At 63.3% G+C, this 25177-nt stretch overlaps 1 protein-coding gene across 1 annotated transcript; it reads right to left on the bottom strand.

The window, feature by feature from the left end:
- Positions 1–668: 668 nt before the first annotated feature.
- On the bottom strand, positions 669–15572 carry GPR37L1 (G protein-coupled receptor 37 like 1). The gene is made up of 3 exons (XM_032203021.1): positions 15472–15572; positions 4316–5177; positions 669–1945 (listed from the first exon to the last, which is right to left on the bottom strand). The coding sequence occupies exons 1-3, from the start codon at positions 15570–15572 to the stop codon at positions 1130–1132; spliced, it is 1779 nt and encodes a 592-aa protein (XP_032058912.1). The 3' UTR covers positions 669–1129.
- Between the last annotated feature and the right edge of the window lie 9605 nt (positions 15573–25177).

Genomic DNA, 25177 nt, shown 5'->3' on the forward strand with positions numbered 1-25177 from the left:
GTCTCCTTGGTAACGGGGCTGAGAAAGCCAAGCTCGGTGGGTGCCGGCGGCGCACAAAGCCCGCAGTGAGCCCCCCGCATTCACCCGGCCGTAGCAACCCGTCTCCCTCGCCCCGGCATCCCGCGGGCTGGGGCGGGTGCCAGCCGCACACAAGGAGCTTTCACAGCCCCCGGTACGGGGATGGGGGGGGGCTCCCAGCACGGCCAGCCTGCCCCCGACCCGCTCCCACCTCCGGGGTGCTCCCAGCGGCCCCAAAAAGGGAGCGGGAACCCGGGGCGAGGGGGTGGTTGTGGGGTTTGGGGGTGCCGGTGGTGTGAAATCGGCGTTTGGGGAGCACTTTGTGCTCCCCCCCCCTCCCCATGGGGATGTGTGGGGTTGGGGGGGTGAAAGCTCAGCGCTGGGCTTTACTGGGACCAGTTCAAAGCTCTGAGACCAGTGCTTATAGGGCTCAGTAACACCCCAGAGGGACTGGGATGGGGGAGCTGGGCGCCTTGCCCCCGTCTCCTTTAGGTGCTGCCTGCCCCAATGGGGCCGCTTTCCTGCCCCCTGTGTGTGTCCCCCGTGTCCCCCCCGAGCTGCCCGTGCCCACCCAGAGCCCCCCAGCCCGGGGGATGAGCGGGGTGCCACGCAGACCCCCCCCAGGCTCTGCTGGACGTGCAGGCACGACGTGCTCTAGCTTACTGGTTTATTGAGCTCTTACAGGGCACTGCTGGGACCCGCTGGGACCTGGTGGCTGGGACCTTCCCCTACAGTGGAATTGGGGGGGACGGGGCAGGACGAGGGCAGGGTGCGTTTGCTAAAAGTCCTCTGCGAACCCTCCTTGGCGTCGGAGGGGACCTTTCCTTCGCAGCTCCATCACCGGAGCAGCACCCCCTGAGCCCGGCCGGGCAGCGGGGACTGGAGGGTGGGGGACGGGGGGGTGCTGCTGTCCTCCCGACGTAGCCACGAGGCCAGGACCCCCCTCCCCAGCCCAACACGGGGTCGGAAGCCCCCCCTTTTCCCCGGCGCAGCCCCTGAGCTGCTGCTTCTTGCTTTGCTCCGCGTCCAGACACTAAAACGACGACGTTTGGTCTCGTTTGGGGGGAGAGGAGGTGGCGAAACGAAATCTCTACAGCCCCCCGGGCGGCGCTTAGCACGGCGTGCCCAGGGCCAGCAGGGGCGGAGGGGACTCCCGGGGCTTGTCGAAGAAGATGGAGGAGGACATCTCCGTTTTCAGCTTGCTGTCGGCGCTGCCCTCGCTGGAGCCGGCGTCGGGGCCGCAGCCCTCGCAGCAGCAGCAGCAGCAGTCCATGAAGGCTTGGCCCAGGGGCCTGCAGAGGCAGAGGAGCAGGACGGGCGTCACCGAGCACTTGAAGAAGAGGAAGAACTGGTTGATGAGGCCGAGCAGGTCCAAGGTCTGCTTGGACACGTCGGGGGACATGTAGGCCACCACGATGTTGCAGACGTTCTCCGGGATGGCGCAGAGCCCGTAGACCACGGCCAGCCCGATGATGGTGCAGTTGAGGTGCCTCTCGCACTGCCCGTGCTTCGTCCCTCGGCTCTCGGCCTTCTTCTTCTCACCGCCGCCCACCCGGCGGGTCACCAGCTGGCAGCTGACGGTGAAGAGGACGGGCAGGCAGAAATAGCAGCCGAAATACCACCACATCCGCGCGTTCTGGTAGGTGAGCACCAGCGAGTAGACGGACTCGGGCAGCGCGGCCGAAGGCCTCATGGTGCAGTACTCCGACACCGCCCCCGACACGGGCGACGTGTCCTGCGCCAGCTGCCAGAGGAGGATCTCCGGCACCGACAGCGTCATGGAGCCCACCCAGATGACGGCCAGCTTGGCGATGATGGACTGGCAGCGCTCGATGGGCCGGGCGCTGGCCTGCGGGCTGGTGGCTGCGTGGAACCGGTCGATGCCCAGGGCGCAGAGGCTGAAGGTGGTGACTCCCAGCGACGACACCTGGCAAGGGGAGAGGCAGGAGAAGAGGGTTTCGCTACAGGGACACCTCAGGGTGTTGGTTTTTATCACCTCAGGGGATTTGGTTTTATCACCTCGGTGGCAACCCCCAAATATCCAAGCCCGCAGCCCTCGAGCCGTCCTCCCTGGTTTTACGGAGGACACGGCCTGTGGCTGCATCCCAGGTTTGGGGTTGCTTTCCTGTGACTCCTGAGAGGGCACGGGATGAAAATGTCCCTTTTTGACCTGTCTGTCCCTGCTGGAAGGGCACGGGATGAAAATGTCCCTTTTATGTCCCGTTCCTGCCCCGCTCCCCGTCCTGCAGCAGGGAAAGGCCTCGGTGGACGGCTGTCCGTCCATCCAGCCAGGATGGGGATGGCAGGACTGTCCCTCAGGCTCTTCCTCCTTTCTGAATGGGTTTAGGGGAGGAAAAGCAGGGAACGTCACCCCCAGCAGAGCCTTCCCAGGGCCCTCCAAGTGCTTCGTCCCTGCCCTGCCTCCTGCTGCCCCGGCAGCCCAAAGGAGCCGGAGCTGCCCTTGTCACAAACCAGCTCGGGGCAATTTCCGCTGCATTGAAAATGGCAGGAAAAACATCCCCGTCTGCCAAGGGGAAGAGGCCAGAGGAGGCAGAGGGAGGGCTGGCAAGGCGCTGAGGGTCACAATCAGCATTCATCGTCCCGGCCCCGGGGCCGCAGCATCGCTCGGCGCCAAGCCCCAGGAGCACGGCGCAGTCACATGCTGGTACCCCCCGGCCCCGGGACCGTTCCTGGCCTCACGAAGCCACCCCCCAATAGGTTTGGCAAGAAACAGGGCCGGCACCCCGACCCCAAACCAGGTCAGCCATCCCCGCCCAGCCTTTTGCAGCGGCCCTGGCTCGGCCTCGTGAGCGTTGCAGAGCACAGCGGCTCGTGCCCAACACCCAGCATCTCCATCCAGCTACGCTCAGCAGCATCTCCCCCGACTCAGCATCATGCCCCCAGCCCAGAATTGCCTCCCTGACCCCAGCCCCACCACCCAGGGCTGCTTCTTGAGTCCCAGCACCTCTGCCCCATACCCAGAGCCACCCCGAGCATCCAGCACGGGCGCTGTGTCCCACCACGGTGCCACTGCCTCTCGTCCACCCTGTGCTGTCCCGCAGCCTCTCCTCTCCCTCCTGGTGCCCCACTGCACAGCTCGGGCTCAGCACAGCACCCTTCCCCTGCGACCCAGCAGATTTGCTCCTAATGGGGCCATCCTGCAGCCTGAGATGTTTGCACCCTTCTGGGACCGTGCCTCCCTGGGGCTGTGCTGTCAGCAGCCCCCATGTCTCAGCAGCCCTCCTGGGGGGACCCCGCTGTCCCCAGGGCACCCTGGTGCTGCTGGGTCACTGCACCCAGAGGTGCCACCACCAGGAGAAACCCCCCCACGGACACGGCCAGGGAGCTCCTGGGGTTCAGGCCACGGCAGACCCTCCTCAAGAAGGGGACGGGTTTGGGGATTGCCCCCTTCCCTCTCCATATTCCTGCCCCTCTCCGAGTCCTCTGTCTGCGTGACCGTGACATGGGAAGCCTGAAGTGGAGGAGAGGGATGGGGCTGCCCCGTGTTTCCACCACATTGTCACTGCCAGGGCAGATTTAGGACCGATTTAGGGCCGTGCCTGGCAGCTGGCACACGGCAGTGGGCACCATCGCCCAGGCCTGCACCCAAAGGACCCAGCAGCAGCACCGGGTGCCACCCTGCCCCTGCAGCACCCCCCTGCAGTGGCATCCAGGAACCCTGCGGGTCCCAGCCCCCAGGGCAGAAGCAGGACAGCTCAGGGGGATTTTGGGGAGGGGGTGTGATGGGATGTGTGCCATCGGGTGGGCCTGGTGCTTGGGGACGTGGTTTAGTGGTGGACTTGGCAGGGTCAGGCTGATGGTTCTGCTTTACAATTTAGGGGTCTTCTCCGACCTAAATGGTGCTGGGGTTCTTTGAGCACACATCTTGGGGCCATTTTTTGGCTGTCTGACGGGTGTGGGCATGGAGGGGGACAGCGGGGATAAGTAAAAATCTCAGGTTCCCGACCCTAATCCTGCCCCAGCACCGCTCCCCAGTGCCCCACCTGCAGCCCCCTGCCCTCGGTTCCCCCCCAGCAGCCCCCACAGCCAGCGCTGGGGGTGTTGGGCTGGGACGGGGACAGACGGATGGACGGATCCCACGGACAGAAGGCTGGACAAAGGAGGTTTTCATGGGCCCTCAGTCCTGGGGGCACTGGTGCTGGCTGCAGAGCCCAGGGCAGAGGCAGCAGGAGGGAAAACATGGGGAACGTCCCTCGGCTCCTTGTGGAGCCCCATGCCAGACCCCAAAACGAGGGGGCAGAGAGGAGCCCCCGGAGGGCCCCGCGCAGCCCCTTACCTCCATGAAGGGCACGATGCGGCACGAGATGTCCCCCAGCAGCCTCTTCTTGGTGATCTCGTTGAAGATGACCACGGGCAGGCAGAAGAAGAGGATGAGGAAGTCCCAGAAGGCCAGGCTGGCCAGGATGGAGTTCCAGGCGCTCTTCATGTAGTAGTTGTGCCACACGATGCACATCACGGAGAGGTTCCCGATGATGCCCACGGCGAAGACGATGAGGGACAGGAACATGACGGCGTAGGCGCTGTACGAGCTCTCCGTCACCGGGTACAGCGGGTTCTGGATTTGCAGCCTCCTGTCGGACACCGTGGTGAGGTTGGCTCGGGGCTCGACCCCCTGCCCGTCCGTGGGGACCCCTCGCTGCTGCTCCGCGGGGTCGGTGCTGGAGGGCACCAGGGCCTTGGTGGGGTGCAGGCTGGCGGAGTTGATGGGCCGGGGGAACTCCACGCGCACCCCCGGCACGTATTGCTGCACCGATTTCGAGTCCTCCACCGTGCCCCGGCGCAGCCGCACCTCCGGGGCCATGCGGGGCAGCGTCCTACCCCCAGGCTGCCCGGCCGTGCCTCGCATCGCCGTGGTCCCCAGCAGTGCCAGCAGCAGGAGGACGGGTGAGGGCGGCGAAGGCATGGTCCCCAAGGCACCTGCTGCACGAAGAGGTGGCGGGAGATGCAGCAGCCCCGAGCGCAGCAACCCCGGGGCTGCGGGGAGCGAGGGAGGCGTCCGGAGGAGCACCCGCTCTGTCCGGCTCCGGCCGCTGCTCTGGGCTCTCCGGAGAGCTCTGGGCAGAATAAAAGCTGCTGGGGAGAGGCAGAGCCAGGCCCTCTGCTGGTCACCCACCCGCTCCCGGGGAGGCTGCCAAGCGCTGCGAAACCACGCCAGAGCCTGGGCCGGGCAGCCCAGCACGTCCCCAAGGCACCCCAAATCCCCACGGTGCTCCCCAGAGCAGCCCAGGCTGAGGATGCCGAGGGCTGAGCGCCGGGGAGAGCTCAGAGCTCAGCACTTCCCACCTGCCAGCCCCCCGAGATGGGCACTGCGTGTCCCCCGTCCCCTTCCCTGCCACTCTCAGCCTGCACCCAGGATGTCCTCGAGCAGCCGGGCCACTTGGCCAGCTCCTGGGGCAGGAGTGGGATGTGGGTGCAAGGAAGGACAGGCTGCCCTCCGGCACAGCTCCTTGCTGCTCTGGGCTGTCAGATCTGCTGGCCCTGCTCTCCCAAGATTTATTGCTGCTTCCCCTGCTGATTTTCCCCTGGGACAGGGATTTGGACAGGACTGAGGGTCCCCGATCCCCTGTAGTCACCTCTTCCCTTTCCCATCACCTGTCCTGTCACGGGCCATTTGGCTCTCTCTGATTTACAGGACAACAAATTTTGTAAATTCAACTTTATTTTATGAGCTCCATTTGGATCTCTCAAATTTACAGCACAACATATTTTGTAAATTAATCTTTATTTTATGACCTCCAGCAGCGAAAAGAAACAAAAGCACCAAGCGGGGGCTCCGTCCCCTTCGCACTGCCTAGCCTAGCAGGTGAATTCAGGAATTCATCACTTTAATTCACCAGGTTCCTAACTCACAAGTTCTCTGCTGCAATTTGTCCCTTGTAAACCACGCCTGAGTTAATTTCGAAGCAGTTCCCCAGCCAGCAGTGGGAGCGCTCGCCCTTCCTCCTCCATCCTCGTGGCGCAGGCGTCCCCGCGGCACACGGGGAAGCACAAACCCTCGGCAGCCTGGCTGCAAAAGCTTCCTGGGGAGGCTGCCCTGTGCCATTTCCCCCAGGTGGTGGATGGCGAGGGGGCTCCTGTCTCTTCTCTCCCCTTGCACTGTCACCTCCTCCCCGTGACTGCAGGACCCCAGAGGTCCGGCTGGGACCAAGCCCGGTGGCACAGAGGCAGCCCACAGGGATGCAAACCAGGCTGGAGGTAGTGGGGTTACCCCAGATCTGGGGGGCTCAGGTCTGTCCCTTTTCTGCGTGGGGAGGTGTTGGAGCCCAGAGGGTGACGGCAGCTGGCAGGAAGCAGGACATGTGCCGACGAGGTGGGTTTCAGCTGTGGGATGCTCCTGCTGTGCTCAAAATCACACCGTGGGCAGCCGGCCCTTGGTGCTCGGTCACCTCAGCTGGTGGCAGAGACCCCCCCAGCTCCCCAGCCCTCCAGGGGAGGCAGGAGGAGGCTCTGCTCCCCCATCACTTGGCACAGTGCAAGCTCTTCCTTCCTCCCTTGTGGGCTCTCCCCGCTGCCTGTGATGCTGCCAGGCAGCAGCAGCCTGGGGCTGTGCCTGGCTTCTTGCCTCTCTCATGTGGCTTCTCCCACCCCCAGGTGCTGCTCCAGGTCTCCTGGGAGCGCTGTGCTTTGTGAGCATCACTTGGATCTGGCTGAAGGGGAGCAGAGGACTTCAGCTCCTGCTGGGCTCTGCAGGGGCAGGCGGTGGAAATGGCTGAGGTCTGTCCTGGGAGCAGGGGGTGCACAGGGTCAGGAACCTCAAGGGGATTTCTGGTCCAGTGCTCCCCTTGAAGTGATTTCTGGTCCAGTTCTCCAAGATCCCAGCTGCAGAAGGGGAAGAACAGCTCTGCTGGATCTCGGTGATGCCCAAGGGTCATGAAGGATCGGGCTGCAGGTGGCCGCAGCCAGAGGGGGACCTGGGAAGGATCAGGAGAGCAGCCCCAGGGGTTGTGACTGCTCTAGCCTGAGCCCAGTAAACCATATCTCAAATGAACCAAATGTTCTCATTAGCAGGGAACAAACCCCTACAACGTGTGAGCTGGGCAAGCTGAAAACGAGCGCAGAGGGGCACGGCGCTGGGCTCGGGTGTGGGGATGTGAGCGCAGCCAGGGCACGGCAACTTGGGCTGTAATTAGGTAGGAGATGGGGAGCTGCTCCCTGGTGTGGTGGTGGAGGAGGAGGAGCGGGAGGAGAAGAAGGAGGAGGAAGAGGAGGAGGAGGAGCAGAGCCTTCCCCAGTGCCCACACCAGCTCGGAGGAGGGAGCCCTCGGTGCGCTCCTCAGCTGCTGGCAGGGTGCAGGCGGCTGGCACCCTCAGCCCGCTGTTTTTTCTGGAAGGAGAGGGAGCTATTTTTAGTTTCATTTCATTGCTGTTGCACAACGGCCAGGTGTGTCAGGGAACTGCCTGAAGACAACAGCAGAGTTCACTGGGGCAAGGTGACACCCGGGTGCCACGGCGGTGACCCCGGCGAGCTGCCCGAGCCGCCGCCCCGAGCTCCTCGCCCCTCGTCCAGGAGCTGCCCCAGCAGAGGGTCCTGGCTGCCCCCAAACCGGGGGCCAGACAGCAGCCCCAGACGCTGTTTGGGAACCACACTTTTATCTCCCCCAGCCCAGATTCACAGACAGGCTGAGGCTGTTTCTCGGGAGATGGGTGTGTGCCTGCGTCCTGCAGACGTCTCCGGGGAGGAGCTGCATCAGGCAGAGCTCCCAAGTGTGACCCAGGAGAGGTTTCTTCCCAAATCCCCTCTTCCAGATGCTGCATCCAACCTAAGAATTGCAGGTCCCCGCTCCGGGCCCATGGGGACAGCACCCCACGGGAACAAATCCAGAGTTATCTGATAGAAAAGGGGCAAAGAATGAAGAGTTTCAGAGCCACACCAAACGTCCTCCCCATCCGGGGATCGCTGGGGCTTTCTGAAGCTGCTGCTTTCTGACAAGAGCTCTTTGTCACAGCCAAGGGCAGTCACGAAGCCTCTCAGCTTCACCTCCCAACCACCGTGTCCACGCACGGCTGGGATGGAGGAGGCTGGAATAGAAAATCTGGCAGAGATGTGCCCACAGGTGCGCTGACGGGGAGCTGGGTGGGTGCCCATCCATGGGGATGGGGCTGTCTGTGCACGGAGCCAGGAGCTCGTCCTCTGGGAGGTGACAGCACCAGCGATGCTGAGCTGCTTGCAGAGAGATTAGCAGCAGGGACGAGCTCCTTGTGGCGTGCATCAGACCCTGGGGGTCTCCTTCATGTGGCCATGTGCCTGCTGCTCGGCCACCAGGGGCCACACCACCGTGCCGAGCCGTGTCACTGCGAGCAGCCTCCCCAAAGCCTCTGGGACACCCCGAAGCCATCCACCTCGTGCTCTGCTCTCACCAGGAGCACAGTGACCCACCTGGTGTCACCCACCCGCCTGGTGGCACCTCACACGTCCCCTCTTGCTGGGGTGCCCGGGGCAGGCGAGACCCAAACGCTTCCCGAGGGGAGGCAAAGGGCTCCCTGGTGTTTGCACCTCCAGCCTCCACGGGAGCAAAGCAGCAGCAGGGGGTTGGGCACGTCTGCCCTGTGCCCTCACGGTGATGTGCTTGCTTCTCAGGAAAGTGAGCAGAGGGCAGGGAAGGGACACGGCAAACACAAACGGGGCTGGGGCGGGCACAGCCGCCGAGCGTGGATGTGGGGCTGTGGGTGTGGGGCTGCTGGAGGTGGGCACGGGCGAGGACGCCCTGCGGTGGGCACCAGCACCACTACAGCCCCCGTTCCCTCCGGTCTCACTGCTGGTGGCCGAGACCCCGCTCTGTGTGTCCGGATTAACCCCACATGTGCTGAGCCCACCTCGCTGCGGGATGCTTGGCGTTCCCATTGGGGTCCTGGTGGCGCCCACTCTGCACACTGGTGGCTCAGCCCAGAAACTGGGTGATTTTGGGGGGTGAAGCAGTGATGTTGGAGCAGCTCCTCCAGCTGCTCAGGAGCCGTGGAAAGCTTCCACGAGCTGCCCACAGCTCCCCCAGCTCCTCCCCAGGAGCTCATACAGAGCAAACCCATGGGGCCTCCAGCTCTCCTCCTCCTCCCCGCGGGCAGCATTCCCACCGGGAGCCGCATTAAAGCACGATGTGAGGGCTCAGCCTGGCTCCGCAGTGGGGAAACCAGGAGGATGAGGGGCATTTCTTTCAGCAGGAGCTGCCGGGGCTGCCTGGGGGCTGCGGGGCTGTCTGTGGGGCTGGGGCCGTGCTGCCTGCACCAGGAGGTGTTTTATCGGCCTCTCTGTTGGCAGCGGGGCGGTCGCTTTGTGTCCAGGGGGAGGAACTGAAAGCCCAAGGCGAGTTCAGCTTAGGGAAAAAACAATATTTGCCAGGGCAATAAAACGAGCCGTGTCCTGGAAGCAGTGAGAGGCTGCTCGGGAAGGCGCCGAGCTCGGCCCCTTTGTCCGAGCCCACCGGGCTCCTCGCCCTGCGATCCCCTCCGCAGGCAGGAGGGCTCACAAGTGCACAGCTGCAACTGGCAGCAAAACCGAGGTCCTTGCAGAAAATAGGCCATCTTCAAACCCTCTACCTTCATTTTTTTGGGGGAAAGGTGGTACCTGGTCTCTCCGTTTGCTTCAGCTCGGTGCCTCTGACTCTTCTGGTGACCCCTCGTTTTCCCTACTTTGGGTAAAACCTCGGGCTCCCGAGCTGCTGCGTCCCCTGCTCAGGCTGTGCCACGCTGCAGCTGGGGGCTTCCGAGCTGCACAGAGCTGGGATTCGGGGAACTATCACAGCATCCCCTCCTAAATCCTCGGGGACATCACTGCTGAAGTCCTGGCTCCTTCTGCATCTTGGGGGCTAAAACCCCACGGGGCGCAGGGCTCAGCCGGGGCTGTGGGGCTCCCAAAGGGACGAGGGGACGGAGCCATCGATGTTGGCAGAGGGAGAGGCAGTGAGGGTGCCCAGCGATTGCAACCCCAGTGCTGGGAAGCCCGGGTGGAAAATCACCCCCCTGCAGGAGGACGGGTGCTGAGCAGCCCTCGGTGCTGTGCGTCGGGTGCCTCCCGTGCGCTGCTCAAACCGGCCAAGGTCGGGGAGCAAAAGTGAGCGACAAGTGATAGGATATGGGGAAACAGCCTGAAGTGGTGCCAGGGGAGGGGTAGCTTGGATGTGGGGCAGAATTTCTACACGCAGAGGGTGGTTGGGCATCGGAACGGGCTGACTGGGAGATGCTGGAGTCCCCGTCCCTGGAGGTATTTAGCAGATGTGGACGCGGCACCGAGGGACGTGGGTTGGTGATGGGACTCGGTAGGTCAGGTTGGTGGTGGGGTTTGGTGATCCTGAACTTTTCCACCCAAAAGAATTCGATGATCCCATGGTGTGTGCGTACCGGGAACACCGTGGTTTGGTGCCCGAGTGCCACGGGGCTGGCAGGGGGGGCCTGGCACTGTCCCTGCAGGACGGGGCCATGCCCAGCGCTGGGCACAGACGGACCTGGAGCTGTGTGAGGGGCCGTGGTGCACCCGGGGGGACCTGGCAGTGAGCAGCGTGTGGGGGGCACACAGGTCTCCACGCTGCCATTCGGAGCCCACACCCCAAACCAAAGCTCAATCTCCTGAGCTGCCTCTCCTGGTTGCCCCCCGTTTCCCTTCAAACCGGGTGGCTCCTCACCACGGCGCTGGGGGCCTGATGCTGCGAGGTGCTGAGCATCCCCAGAGCTGCCCATCCTCGCTGGTGGCTGCCACCAGGCCCCGCAGAGCCAGCACCACCGTGCGCCCCTGCCTGCGGGGTGCTGCCAGTTGGGGGACCCTGGGGACAAGCAGGGCTTGGGGGGGGGGGCTGCCTGCTCGCCCTGCACCAAACCAGTGCTGTGAGGGTGCTGGGGAGGGTCCTGGCCATGCCCTGGGCTGCCCACGGCCCTGCTGAGCCCCAGGCAGGGGGATTTGTCCCCAGAGTGCCGGCGGGGAGCGGAGCACTGCGGTGACATTTGGCAGCTGCCGCGGTCGCCCCACCCTGGGTGGGGACGAAGGTCACCCTGCAGAAAGTTCGGCTGCTTGCTGACGGAAAAAAATGGGGAAATTCCCTGCTCTGTGCGCATGCAAATGAGGGCTGGGGCTGGGGACCCTCTGCCCAAGAAGCCCTCCCCTTCTCCAAGCCCCCCCCCGGTGCTGAGGGGCTCTCCGTGCCGCCACCTCCCAGGCCACCAGCTCAGCGCAGTGGCCTTGGGAACCTGTCCTCCACCTGGAGATGTCCCGGCCACAGGGGCATGGCTGAGTCCCCAGGGCAGCCCATAGGTGAATCAGGGTGGGAATAAGCCAGAAACCCCCCTCCCGGCCCCGACGGACCCAGAGGAGACTTTGCTGGATGGGGCAGGGGCACTGCTAGACCTCAGGTGCCACGGGTGTCCCCTGGAGCTGGTCCCGTTCTCATCGCTGGCACCAAAGAAGTGGGGAGAGGATCGTCCTGGGGGGCAGGAGCTCAGGGTGGGGGACACAGCCATCATCTGTCCCACAGGATTGGTGCCTGTGGGCAGCACTGTTCTGGGGCTGTGCTGGTGCTGTGTGGCCACACGCAGGTGTTGGGGTGCGCAGGACCCCTCTGAGGTGCCGGAGACGCACAGGATCTGCACTGTGTGCTTGGAGGTGCCTCCAGACCTGGCTCAGGATGGAAAACCCCCAAGCTCTCACCCCAAAAGCCCTGTTCCCCAGGGACGTGGTGCTGAGCAGCAACTCCGAGGATGCTGGATGCTACAGGTGAGGGGAAGGCAAAGCCTCCCTCCCAGACGGAGAAACCCCCCGACACCTTGCTCTCTCGTGACTCAGCCTCACTCCGTGAGCTGCTCAGCACCCAGACACCGACCCAGGGTGCCGCCAGCCAGCAGCCCACATCGTGCTGGGGTTTCTCAAGGCTGCAGCGAGGCAGCAGCTCGCGAGATGCTCTCTCCCTGAGATCCAGGTCAGTGCCTGCGGCGCTGGTGGCCCTGAGTCAGCGGGTGACGGCCCCATCCCGCCGGTATCTGCCAGGCGTGGCAGCGCGCTGCGTGACGCCAGCCCAGCTGGCCCACGGGTGATGCAGCACTAATTGCAGCGTGGGGCTGATAGCCTGCCCCTGCTCCTGCCCAGCACTCGTGACTGTAGGCGGGGGATATCTTAAGGTTACTCACACCTCGCCGAGGCAGCTGCCAAAAGGCTTAACAGCTCGGCTGATAGGAGTCCCGGCCCCGCCAGGGTTTGGGCCATTGCCCCCAGGAGCTGTCTAGCTCCAAGGAAAGCTTCTGGGGCTGGTGGCTGATTCCTCGCCCCTCTGGCCCTGTCCCCTGGCAGCAAGGTGCTCGTGGCCATGGGCACGGGCTGCTGCCTGCCGTGCCCTGCTCGCCTCGCCAGGAGCTGCTCCGCTGGCTCATGGAGTCCCAGAGTCATTAGGGATGGAAAATCCCTCCAAGATCACCTGGTCCAACCATCCCCTACACCGATGTCACCACTGAACCGTGTCCCCAAGCACCAGGTGCTGGGACCAGAGCAGAGCTGCACTCCCCCCGGCCACACGGCCCCAGCCCATGGGGTCCTGGAGCCCCATGGTGGGGACGCACGAAATGCAGCAGGGGGATGCTGCCAGCACATCCAGGACACCCCTGGGGTCTTTGGGATGTGCTTTGACTTCTGCTGCCTGCTGGGGGTCAAATACAGAGCGGGTGGCTCCCCTGAGGTGCTGTGCAGGCAGGACAGTGTGCCATGGGCATGTCACCCACGGGGACCCAGCGCACCCTGCCATGGGAGGGCTGGACGACAGGACGGAGAGCAGAGATCCAGGACCAGCCACAGTCCCAGGGCTCCCCCGAGCCCCTGGGGCTCTTTTTGCTTGGAGAGACAGTCCCGCATCCTACAAGGGCATCTGAATCCTGTTGTCCTAAGCATGGGTGTAAAGTGAGCTCTGTGGGGTTCAAAGGGAGCTCGTGGGGCACAAAGGGAGCTCATGGGGCACAAAGTCCTGCCCAGCCTGGAGGGTTTCTCCATCCTTGTAGGGTCATACAAAAACACAAGCACTTTCCCTGAGTTCATTGTGTGGGAGCAAACCTGGGGCTGCCAGCACAGAGCAAAGGCAGAGGGGACGTGGGACAGAGAGACAGCGGGGTCCGACTGGTGACGTCCCACCAGCACCACCCGTGGCACAGCACCGCGTTGTCTGCGGGATGCTGCGTGAGGGCAGAGAGGGGAGGAAGGCGCAGAGCCACCCCTGCCCCGTGTCCCCGGGGCTGCTGCAAGCTCCGGGTCATGGCCACAAAAAAAAAAAAAACAACACCCTGAAATGTGGGAACAGCTGTGGCTGCCTGGCAGATAAGGTGCTGCGGGAAGGAAGGTGTGTGAGCCAGCACCGTGCCAGGCTCGGGGCGGGCAGAGGGCAGGGTGCCAGCCCGGCAGCGGCGCTGCCAGCGGTGCCAGGACGCAGCGGGGACGGACACTGTGGGAAAAGTGCTGGGGAGGAAATCCCTCTCACCACCTGAGCCACTCGGTGGCACGGCGTAGCTGCAGGTTGCACCAAACGCGCTGGGTTTAGAAGTAACACAGTGAGGAAATCAGCTCCGGATTTTAATAGGATGTTTTCCAAATGATGCTAGGATGGAGATCGTGTGAAGTACATCTTAACCTAGAACTGTGCTGAAAAAGTTCTTAAAACCCCTCCTTGGTCAAAGCAGCTCCCATCTTCTGCAATCCAAACTGCCAAACCTTACTTGGAGATTTTTTTGCATTGGACAGACCCTCGGGCCAGCCCTAGCACCATTACAAGTGCCCCTTGTGTGGTGGCTTTCTGAGGCACCACAAATGTTCCTTAGCAAACAGCCAAACTGCTCGGCTGGACCTCAGTGGCCCAACCTGCAGATCGCACGTTGCACCCAGAACTGCTGAGCGCAGAGCAGGATTGGGGCACAGAGACTGTAAATAAAATGTTAAAATTGGTCTGAAACGCGGATGGAACATCCCAACGTGACAGCACCAGGAAAAGCACCAGGGCAGGGGTTATGTGGGCAACCTTTGTCGATAACCAGGGGGCCCAAAGACCCCAGCAGGCTGATAAGCACTGAGAAATGCGGTGACCCCACTAACTCCAGGAGCTCTGAGCGCTCAGGGCAGGACGATGGTGCCAACACATGCCCTGTGCCTCCCCCCATCCCAACCCTACAGCAGCCAAAAAGACACCCAAAATGAGGAGGCACAGGCGAAACGCAGCTGCCCTGCCTGAGTCTTACGGAGGGTAAAGTGAGCAAGGTTTGGAGATAAAAGAGGGTCTGAATTCCTGCCTGAATAACCACTGATGCCTGCCCAAGTCCTGTCCCTGACCAGCCTGGAGGATCCTGTGGGATGCAGCGGGGCTGCGGGCATCCTGCGGGCACCCTGTGGGCACCCTGCGGGCACCCTGCTCCCTGCGTGCCGCAGCGCAGAGCTGGCCGTGCCCCTTGGGCAAACACCCTGCGAGGGAGGACGGTCAGGAGGGAAGGGTGAGAGACTGAGTCGGCTTTGTTTAAAAGAGAAATCCCCTGCCACCGGGGCCTGGCTCGGGCTCTGCCGCACGCTCGGAGGACAATCGTGGCTTCTCCCGCAGCACCGCGGTTCTGCTCGGCTGATCAGTGCCACAGGGGTTGGGAGCTCCCTGGGGGCAATTCCTGCTTCGGTTTCAGTCCCAAATGGTCCCTGGCACTTGGGGACAGGGCTGCTATTTCCGAGCTCCAGCACAGTTTTTGGTCTATGATGCATTTCGCTGCCCGCTGGCATACAGGCACGCCTCCGGCCCCCAACCCAAACACACCTCTGGGCACCTATTTTTATGTGTTTTTATCTGTTTGCTGAAATTACTTTTCTCTATCACTATTTTCTCATTTTTATTGGAGATAATAAAAATTGTGCCCAGCATCCCTCTGGGAGAGGAGCCCCGGGGGAGCTTCGAGAGGGCAGAGCAGTGCCCAGACCCCGAGGGGGACCCTCCTCCTCCTCCTCCTGGCGGAGCAAGGAGCCCTGCAGGATGGTCCGAGCTTGAAGCCAGGACCGTCCCCACCGTCCCAAACAACTTCGTGGCCTCAGATGGCCGAATCCTGCCCCTGCCGTGCCCCGAGGAGGAGCAGCACCCTCCCGCACTGCAGGGCAGGGTGGGTGGTGTCTGCACGCCCCTGAGTCAGCCCGCAGGAATGCAGGCGGATGGGGTGGCAGGGGAAGGACACCAACCTGTCACCATGCTGCTGGGGGGGGGACACTGGGGTTTTTTGGGGACCTCTTCCCCTGCAGGGTGTCCATCACGGGCACCTCCACCCCACTGCAGGCACACACCCCTCGGGCACCCCTTTCCTACCGACCCCCAGGGGACCCTCCAAGGCCACGCCAGCAGGCTGGGGCACGTCTTTGCTGCTGGCAACAACGGTGGGGACAGGTTTTGATGCCCTATAAGAATTAAACCTTTTCCACAATGCTTTGGCCTCTGAGCCCTGCTCATGTCCCCCTACCAGAGGGATGCCCGATGGTGACCGTGGCACTGGTTATCAGCGTAGGCCACTCTCACGATTTCCTCTTTAGGGTTTCTCGTGGTGCTTTCACACCCGGCCATTCCCACACACACATTGCATCCATCCCAGTCTCAGCCCATCTGTTACCAGGCTCTACAAGCAGGCATTGAGCCCAGCCCAAAATGTGGCTCTGATGATCACGATCATGTCCTAGGACAGAAAAAACAGCGCTGTAAAATCTGCAGAAATATTTACGTGCAAGATGGACTCAATTAAAATCAAGAAACCGAGAAAACAGGGAAATTAAGCAATTAGAGAGGCCACCAAAAGAGTAAAATGTCTGCTGATAGCACGGAATTACGCAGAGGTGGTACTGGAGGCACTCAGTAAATGCACACTGTTTGTCCAAAGAGATTCCAGCAGTATTATAGCAAATGTTTTTCTAAAAGCAAGTGCAGGAGCCTGCTGGAAGTAAAGTGATATCTTTGATTAAGTTATAACCGTGTCCAAACACGGCGAGCAGCACCGAGTAGAAATGGGGGCAAGTGAAACGCGAAACCACAAGGAAGGCGAGCCAAAAGGGTTTTTTTTTAAAAAAAATGACTTGCTAAAGGCATGAAAATGTACATTCGGAGTAACATTCGAATATTTTTTTTAAGCTCACAGAAGGAGGTTGCCTGCCAAAAGGGCCGGAGCCAAGGAGCGGTGGGGTTCAGCGGGAGGGGAGGTGAAAGGTGCCAGCGGTGAGCCCCGGTGCTGCAGGGGAGCCGGGGAACTTCCCGGGCTGGGCTCTGCACGGCGAGGTCAGGAGAGGTGCCTCGAATGGGAAAAATGAAACGTTGAACATGTCAGTTTGAATGAAAGGAGGAAAAAAATAATAGCAGGACCTTCACCCAGAGAAACGGCCTCACCTGGAGGCGAGGGGAGCGCACCGGATCCCAGGGGAGCCTCATGGGGGGGCTCAGTGCTGGGTTATGGGGACGAGCCGGGGTGATTTCGGCTCTGGGGGCCTCTCTGGAGGCGGAGGGCAGCGGCTGAGCCCCCCGGGGATCCTCAACCAGAGCACCGAGAGCCCCAGGAGGCCCCTGTGGTGCCAGAGGACCGGCAGCTAGGTCAGCACACGTCTGGTAGATCCCAGGGGGGTCCCACCAGCACCCATGGGTGTCCCTCCATCACCCCACAGGCGTCCCACCAGCACCCCGTGAGTGTCCCAGCAGCACCCATGGGTGTCCCACCAGCTACTATGGGTCCCACCACCCCACAGGTGCCCCACCAGCACCCATGGGTGCCCCACCCCATGCTTGGGCTCACCCTGGTCCCAGTCCATGCCCATGGGGTGAGGCAGGGGCAGGTTTCCTCACTGCCCCCACAGGACCCCCGTCCCATGGGACCCCTGTCCCCCAGGCTCCCCCCCCCGCCCCATTCACCACCCATGGGTGCTGCCCCCAGCAGCTGCCAGCAGCAGGATCCGAGCTCCACCAATGAGTGCTCAGGAGGGACCGGAGCGGCCAATCAGAGCCCAGCTCTCACCATCAGCACTCAGGAGAGCCCCAAGCAGCCAATCAGAGCCCTCCTCTCACCCCCCCCGGCTGCGTTCTGATTGGACCTGGCTGGGAGCCTCCAGGTTACCCAAGGGCTGGCCGGGCGAGCAACATCCCTGCTGGGACAGCAAATTAATCAATTAATTGATGAAGAATGACGTCAGAGCAGCCGAAATGGGAATTAATTAACGGGGTCACGTGACCACAGGAGGGCCTCCCTCGGGGAGGCCGAGGCCGGCGAGGAGCCCGCGGGGGCTGCTGGAGGCTGGGGATGGAGAAGGGCTGAGGCTGGAGGCTGCTGGAGGCTGAACCCGGACAAGGGCTGAGGCTGGAGGCTCCTCCTGGGGTCCCACCGCGTCCCCCCAGCCGTGGTCTGAGTAGGGTCCGCCCGAGCCCGTGTCCCAACGGAGCCTCCACAGCCTCTGTGGTGACCTCTTCCCGGGGCTGGGGTCACTGGAAAAGACCCCGGAGGCTCCTGGAGGATGAGGCTGGAGAAGGGCTGAGGCTGGAGGCTCCTCCTGGGGTCGATGCGTGCCACCAGCCCAAGCCCATGTCCTGATGGAGCCTCCAGGGCTGAGGCTCGGCGGTGGGCACAGCGGCTTCGTGCGGTGCCCCGGGTACCTGACCTCCCTCCGGCTGCTCCGGGGATGGGTGCGGGACCCCCTGGTGCAGCCCCAGGGGTGGTTATCCCACAGAGCACACCTTGCCTTCCCCCAGAGATCACGGGCTGCTGGACCCCCATTGAGCTCCCCACATGGGACCCCCATCCCTGCCCCGGTGCGGCCGGCTGAGCAGTGCTGGTGAGAGCACAGGACCAGGGCTCTGTTTGTTGTTTTTTTTTTGTTGGTTTATTATTTTTTTTTCCACTCATCCGTGGCCAAATGCTGCAGGTGGTGCAGGCTGGGCGGTGACTCACGGGCCGAGAGAGGGCAGGTCCCTGTCCTGCTCCTCCAGCTGCGAAACTGCTGAAATTCCTCCCGGCCCTGCTGCCTGTGAGCCCCACGGGACGGCACCGAGCTGGGGAGGGAAGGTGCTGGGAGGCTGGCAGGGCTCAGAGGGGAGGGATCCTGCTCGTGGCAGCCTCTGCTCCACACCACCCGGGTCCTTTCACATCCTTTTTGTGCCCAACACCCCCCCCCGTGCGTCCTCTGTCACGGACCTGCGGTGTCACCGGGCTGGGGACCGATGGGGACGGCGCTCTCTCCAAGGAGACGATTCCACCCGATTCCTGGTTGCCATAGAAACTGGCTATTTTTGCTGTGCCTGCTCTGTCCCTCGCCGTTACGGAGACAATAATTAAATAAAACTTAATTTCAGTCCCAGAGCCAGCTGGAGAGCCAGGGGTACCTCGGGGGGTGCCATCTGGAGCCCCCCAAGCTGCTGCTGGCCGGATGGTTTTGGGGGGAGAGCAAGTACCAAACGGAGGGGCATCATTAAACAAGGATGAAGAGAGAAGAGACTCGAGTCTGGGGGTCTCAGGGTGAGCCCCCAGCCCCAATTTTCCCCGCCATGACCATTTTCTGGCCCAGGGGGGAGCGCAGCCCTCCCCACCCCACCTCACACCCCGCTCCCTGCGTGTCCCCGTGCCACCGCGGGGCGGTGGCAGCCTGGGGCAGGTGGCAGCCACCCATCGTGTCGTCACCCGCTCCTGCCCGCCAGCCCCAGGGAGAGGCCGCGGCGGGGGGGGAAAGTCACACGAGTGAGAAAACAGGAGCAGCAGAGGAGCTGCGTCACCGCTTTACAGCCCTGGGATGTGCTGCGCGGCTCCTCCCCGGGCACCCTCTGACCCCATCGATTTGGGCACGATTTGTAATCCACAGGAGCCAAAAGCTGCCCGGCCTCGCTGCACTGGGGAGGCTGCGGGTCCTCCCGTGCCAAGGCAGGGCAGCCACGGGCACAGCACCAGGAGGGGAAGGGGCTGGGGACAGGGCTGGATGGGGCCCCTATCTGTGCTGGGGCCCCATCTCCGCGAAGCAGCTGATGTAGGAGCAGCCGTGCCCACGGAGCACACACCCTGCGGGCAGATATTCCTGGCATGGGGTGGGTGCAGACGTTTCTCTTTCATCTGCGGGCCCTGCCCTCCCCGACGTTCCTGCCGCAGCGCTGGGGCAGTGGAGGAGCCGGGGTGAAAGCGCGGGCACCGGCGGGGAGGAGCGGGTGCCCGCGGGGCAGCGGAGGTGCTGAGCCCTCCCCGGGCACCGTCTCCAGCAGCACCAAGCAGTGCCCAGCTGAATATCTGCCCTCGCTGCTGCTGTGCCAGGCTGGGAACGCCGATTTGTGCCCACGGCGTGAGCTGCTGCCAGCCAGGACCTCGGCTGGTGACCCTGCAGGGTGGGCAATAAATGCCAATAAATGCCCCGGGGACAAAGCAGTGGCACGGGTCCCTTCCCAGCCGCCGGTGCTGGAGCTGGCACGAGTCACACGATGGAAAGCTGCCAGCAAGAGGCCGGCAGGACAGGGGCGCACACGGGGTTTTCTTTAAGGAGCCATTCCCAGCACACAGCTGGGTTAACTGGGAGCTGCGATTTGAGGCCAAGTGCTGAAAAATCGCTATTTTGGCAGCGTGACAAAGGGGCCTCGCTGGTCAGGTGTGACCTGCAAGCGGCATCGCTCTGCGGTGCCCCACATCCAGCAGGGATCGACACGGCCCTGTCAGAAGTGCCTGGGGTCTCCAGGATGCCCCCAAAGCCCTTTTTCCCTGGGGGACCCCACGTGCCAGGAGCTCCAGCCCAGGGGCTGGCATTCCCAGGCTCTGGGGTTTTCAGGAGTGCTGTGGCCAACCCTTGTTGTTGTGAGTTCATCCCCGGCAGCGCTGCAACAGCGCAGCCAAATTCAGCAGCTGGGGACTGCCAGGACGTGGCCCCCACCAGACGCCGCCCATCCCAGCTCACTGCAGAACAAAACATCGGTGCTCGCTGCCTCTGACCAGCATTTCCCGTCCCAAGCTCCACAAAATGTTGAAACGGAGTAAAACATTACTTGGACCTGTTGTCCTTGGCTTTGCTCCGCGGAGTTTCCAAGCAGGGAGCTTTGCTCCAAACCCTTCTGTGAGCCGGGACGTGCCCGTCCCTCTCCGTGCCTGCCCACCTGGGACACGTACGGGGGGGCCCGGCAGGGGGTGGCCACGCCGTTGGGACACTGGTTAGCCAACGGGGAAGGGAAAGCAGGGAAATTTCTGCCCGTCTCCCCAGGGTGACTTCATGCGGGTACAAATCCTCCGATGCGCCACCACCTCCCCGTGGGCTGCGTTGGGAAGCTCTGGGGTATTTTTTGGCTGCTTTGGGAGCTCGTTTCCCGACCCCAGCACGGCGTGCATCACTTCCCCGCGTGCACGGGGCAGAGGCTGAGCCCCCACAGCCCCGTCGGGAGGCTGCTGGCGAGGCTCTGAGCCCAGAGCCAGCGAGGCCGGGGTGGGGACCCGGCCCCTCCTGTGCCTGGCTGAGCCCGGCGAGCAGGTTTGGGGCTGCGGCCGGGCTGCCCCTCCTGGAAGTCGCAGGCTGCCTGCGTCCTGGTAAACACGTTGCGAAAGGCTGGCTTTGGTGAAGCCCGGACCTCTCGCCCCACCCGTGGAAGCTGAGTCACCCGCTGTGTGCCCCAGGCTGCTCCGTTTGCTCTGTCCCCGCGTGGCCAGGCTGCCTCCCCCTGCGCGCGGTGGCACCTGCGGGCAGCACAGCACCCTGTAGGGTCCTTATTTTGGGGGCACAGCTTCCCAGAGGGGTGTCAGAGCTGCAGACCCTGGGAAGGTCAGCAGTCGTCTCCCCCAGGCACCCCAAGGTGTGCAGAGGGGCCGGCCCAGCCGCTGGGTGATGGAAACGCCTCGTACCAAAGCACAGAGCAAACAGCTCACAAAAGGAGGCACGGAGAGGAAAATGCAGGCCCCTCTCCCCTCTCCTCCATCACCGGGGGGGGGGCGGTCTCACTGGGACACCCCCAGCCCCTCTCTGTGCCTTCACCACCTCCAAAAAGAGCCGGTTGGCTGTGCGAGATGCCTTCCTCTCCTCTCCTCTTGCTCCAAAGTGATGCAGGTCCCTGGCACGGAAACAAGGCACGATGGCAGCATGCCGGGATGGTGCTGCCACCCACCTGGGGCACGGTGACACCAGGACGGAGGGGACAGGGCACTGGGCAGGCTGCAGGCGAGGTCCCCGGAGCTGTCACCGCCTGGGCTGCTCCACGGCCCTGCCCGTGGCTGCGCACCCCTGGGCAGGAGGGGACGCAGGGGCCGTGGGGACGGGGCTGGGTCCCCCCAGGGCTGGCAGCCGTGGAGCAGGTGCCGGGGCTGGGCCCTGGCGTTGTGCAACTCCCCGGCAGCCCCAGGCTCATGGGGCAGGGTGCGAGCAGCCTTTGGACGCGGTGCCTGGGCTCAGATCTTGGTTTTCTGGCCAGGTGGGGAGGCTCGTGGCTCCTCAGGGGATCCCAGAGCTGCCCCGGGCACAGCACCCAGGGCTGCCGGGTGGTCTTGGCTCGGCCACATAAGCCCCAGAGCCGTGTCACATTTTCCCTTACTGGTTTGATTTCTGGGGGATGCCCCAGAGCCGTGTCCCCTTCCACATTACCAGTTCTGCTTGCTGGGGGATGCCGGGCACCCTGCAGTGTGGCCATGCACCCTGGTGTGCATCACCCCAGGCACACTCACCCACCACTTTCCCCAGCGTGGGGCTGCCCCAGGACTGCGGGCAGCCTCGGTGAGCATGAGGCACACTGCCTGGACCTGAACAGGGCTCCCAGCAGTTTGGGAACCCGCTCCAGGCGGGGTGCAAGGTGCTGGAAGATGCCCCGGAGCGGGCTTCCTGCGGCAGCCACAAGATCTAAATCTGGTCTCAGCACCGAGCTGCGGTTTCCTTCAGCTCCTCTCGCTCGGGAGCTGGCAATACAGGAACAGGAACAGCACCTGGGGAGATGGAAACCCAGCGGAGGTGCCAGACTGCGCTCTGCTCCCGGCGCCCTGAGCGCCCCGCCGGGCTGCCCCTGCTCATCCCCCGGGGCTCAGCGCCAGGCGTGGAGCAGGGCTCTGCCGCTCACATCTCCAGCTCGAGCCAACCCAGCTTGCCCTCGGGGACCGGTGCCAGCCTTGTCACCTGGGCACTTGCCATTAGTCACCCGAAAAGTAACCGCCAGCCCCGGGGTGCCAGTGGCACCGCGCCGTGCCCGGGCTGGAGCAGCTTGGGGCAGGCAGTGCCTGGCAGAGCCTCTGGGGTTACGGGGCCAGCAGGCGGGACCCAGCAGCAGTGTGAGGCTTGGCTGGCAGCCCCTGATGTCTCCTGGAACCCATCCCTTCAAGGAACAGCGCCAAATCTCCTCGTGCCCCCCATTAGCATAGGCTCCATCCCACCCTTCTGCCCAGCAAGGGTCTGGCAGTACCGCGTGCACCCAGCACTGCCTGGACCCAAAATTCCCTTTTGGTGTCCTCCAAAGGCACCTGCATGTCCTCCCGGTGTCCCTCAGGTCTGGCATGCCCCTTTTTTCCTCTGGACCATTTGCTGGGGTTTCAAAGTGGCTTTCAAATGGCTCTGCTCATGCTCCAAGTGCAACCCCCAGTAGCCGCTTGAGCTGCCCATGCCTCTAAAGCCTTGCTCAAGCCTTGGGACTGCACGGGCACAAACTCCTCTGGCACAAAACATCCTGCTGAGGGTTTTGCCCCATTCTGCAGCCCTCCTGCTCCACCATGGGCTGTGTGGGTCCCTGAGGAGCTGGAGCAGCATTCTAGAGGCTGGGCAGCCTGCACGGCTGAGGGTACCCCAGCCGCCTCCCCGTGAATTTGGCATTTGGATGGAGGGGGCTTGGGAGCTTGGATGTGGGCTCTGTGTCTCTGGACACGGCCAGGACAGGAGGGTTGGCTCGGGGGATTTGCTCCAGCCAGGTCTCACGCCCTGGCAGGCAGCAGGGTGAGGGAGGGCACAGGAGGGGCAAAAAGCTGCTGCCAAGCCCCCACCTCCTGCGACGGAGCCTTTACACCTTTACGCACTGTGCCTTCTGCTTTGCTGGAGCATCCTCGCCTCGGGGGCTGCCGGAGGGAGGTGCAAGGGAAGGGAAAGAAGAGGAGGTGTGAAGCAGCCCCTGGGCAGCAGGGCTCAAACCCTGCGAGCTGCCCTCTGGGCTGCTGGTGGAGCGAAGCGGCTCGCACACAACAGAGGTGGAGAAGCACAAATTTTGGCACCACCTCTGCTCCCTCGGCTCCGTGCCCGTGTCGGTGCCTGGATCTTTGGGGGGCTGGGTCAGGAGGCTGTCGGCAGCCGGGGGAGGCCAGGGCCAGGCGGGCGTTGCTGTAGGAGAGTAGGAAAGGGTTAGCAGGGCTGGTGATGCCTGCAGCCAGGTATGCGAGGTATGTGCCAGCCCTGGCACCAGCTCGGCAGGGGAGGGACGCTCCTTGCTCTGGCTGGGTTACCTGGAGGTGGATCTGACTGAGAAGGGAGCGAGCAGCAGCCTCTGGGCTGCCAGGGGGTGGCGTGGAGCCGGGTACCCCCCAAACCTCACCGGCAGCTCGGTGGGGCCAGTTGGGGAAGGGTGCCCAGCTCTGCGTCCTCTGCTCCCCGGGGAATTTACCTGGCAAATGAGCAGGTGCCCCACGCCGCCACCACCACCCCTGCACGGCCACCCCAAAGTGACATTTGCTTTGCAAAACCAGAAGGTGACAGCCAGTGCAAGGAGAGGGCAAAAAAAAAAAAAGCCCAGAGAGCACCCGCAGGGACACTGCTGGCTCTGTTGGCGTTATCCATCGGCCGATCGGCACCGTGACCGCAGGGCAGCTGCTGGCTGTAGGACCTGGGTTTGGGCCTCTGCACGGCCTCCGTGGGCACAGGAGAGAGGAATTTGGTGAGAGATGGAGCTGCTGGAGGATGGAAACAGCGGCTGGTGCTGCTGCTTTCCCCAGGGCTCGTCTCCTGCCTCCGGCTGGTTTACAGCCAGGAGATTCTCGGCTCCGTGTGGGAATGGCAATCGTCGCCCAAGCAACCCCCAAGGGGTCGGGCTGGCCCCAGATGGGTCTCAGATAGGTGCCCCAGAGCACTCATGGGGTCACCACATTCCCCAGGGAGCAGATCTCGGAGGTCATCTACTCAAAACCTTGCCTCAAACCCCAGGAAAAGCTGTCGCAGCCAAGGCAACTTGCACGACTGGTCCCCCTGATTGCTGCTGCAGAGCAATGTGGTGTTGGACACAGGCAGGGGCAAATCGCAGCCTCCAGCAGCCCCATGCCAAGCTGGGACCCATGGAGAGGTGGAGGCAATGCCAAAGACGAGACAAAGGTGTCCTTGCCACCTCCGTGGGGCACAGAGCCAGACCTCAGAGCCGAGCACAGGGGCTTTGGTGAGGCAGGGGAGGGATGCTGGGGCTGGGCGAGTTCCCCTCTGGGTGTGCCTCCCCCCCTGCTTTTCCCCCTGACGCAGATTTACGGCAGGGTTTTGGGTCAGGAGGGGATGTTTTAGGGGAAGTGCCGCAGCACCTCGCCCCTTGGGAAAGCACAGAAACCATGGGTGTGCAGAAACCAGCCCTGCGCCCGCTTGGCACCCCGGGCACTGAGCACTGAGTCAGCCTCAGGGGCTGGGGACAGGCAGGGTTTGTCCCCAGGGGAGCAGGAGGATCTCACAGCACATCCTGGGGGTGTGATGTCCTCTCCAAGGGGCTCCACACGGGGGAAATTTGGCCTCCTGGTGCTAAAACCCGCAGGGCGCGTGGTGGGGATGCTGAGCGTGCTGTGATGGCCAGGCTTGTCCCCAGGGAGCCGGGGACTCGGGGCTGCTCCCGCTGCCATCCCCGGGCTCCTGCACCCCACCACAGTGCAGGGACGGGGCCTCGAGGTGCGCCAACCCTGCTGGGCACAGGGAGGGCACGGGGAGGGCCCGGCACGCAGGGAGGCACAAAGAGCTCATTGTCCTGCATGGAAATGATCGTCCCGCAGAGCCGGGAACACAGTGAGGCTCTGTCAGCATGGCCGTGGGCTTCCAAGGGCTGAGATCAAAGGGCCCCCCGGATCCTGGCTCCGCCAGGCCCTCGGAGACACCTGTAATAAAAGGCACCTCCTAATTGTCCTCATTTTGCTTCTGAGAGCCACCGGGGCCACGGGGCTCCGGCGCTGGCTCGGGGAGCAGCGGCAGGGACGTGGGGCACAGACAAAGGGCTCTTGTGCAGCCAGGAGATTTTGCTGGAGCAGCATTTACCCCCTCTGC

The sequence above is a fragment of the Aythya fuligula genome, chromosome 25 (assembly GCF_009819795.1).
Source record: "Aythya fuligula isolate bAytFul2 chromosome 25, bAytFul2.pri, whole genome shotgun sequence".
Lineage (NCBI taxonomy): Eukaryota > Metazoa > Chordata > Aves > Anseriformes > Anatidae > Aythya > Aythya fuligula.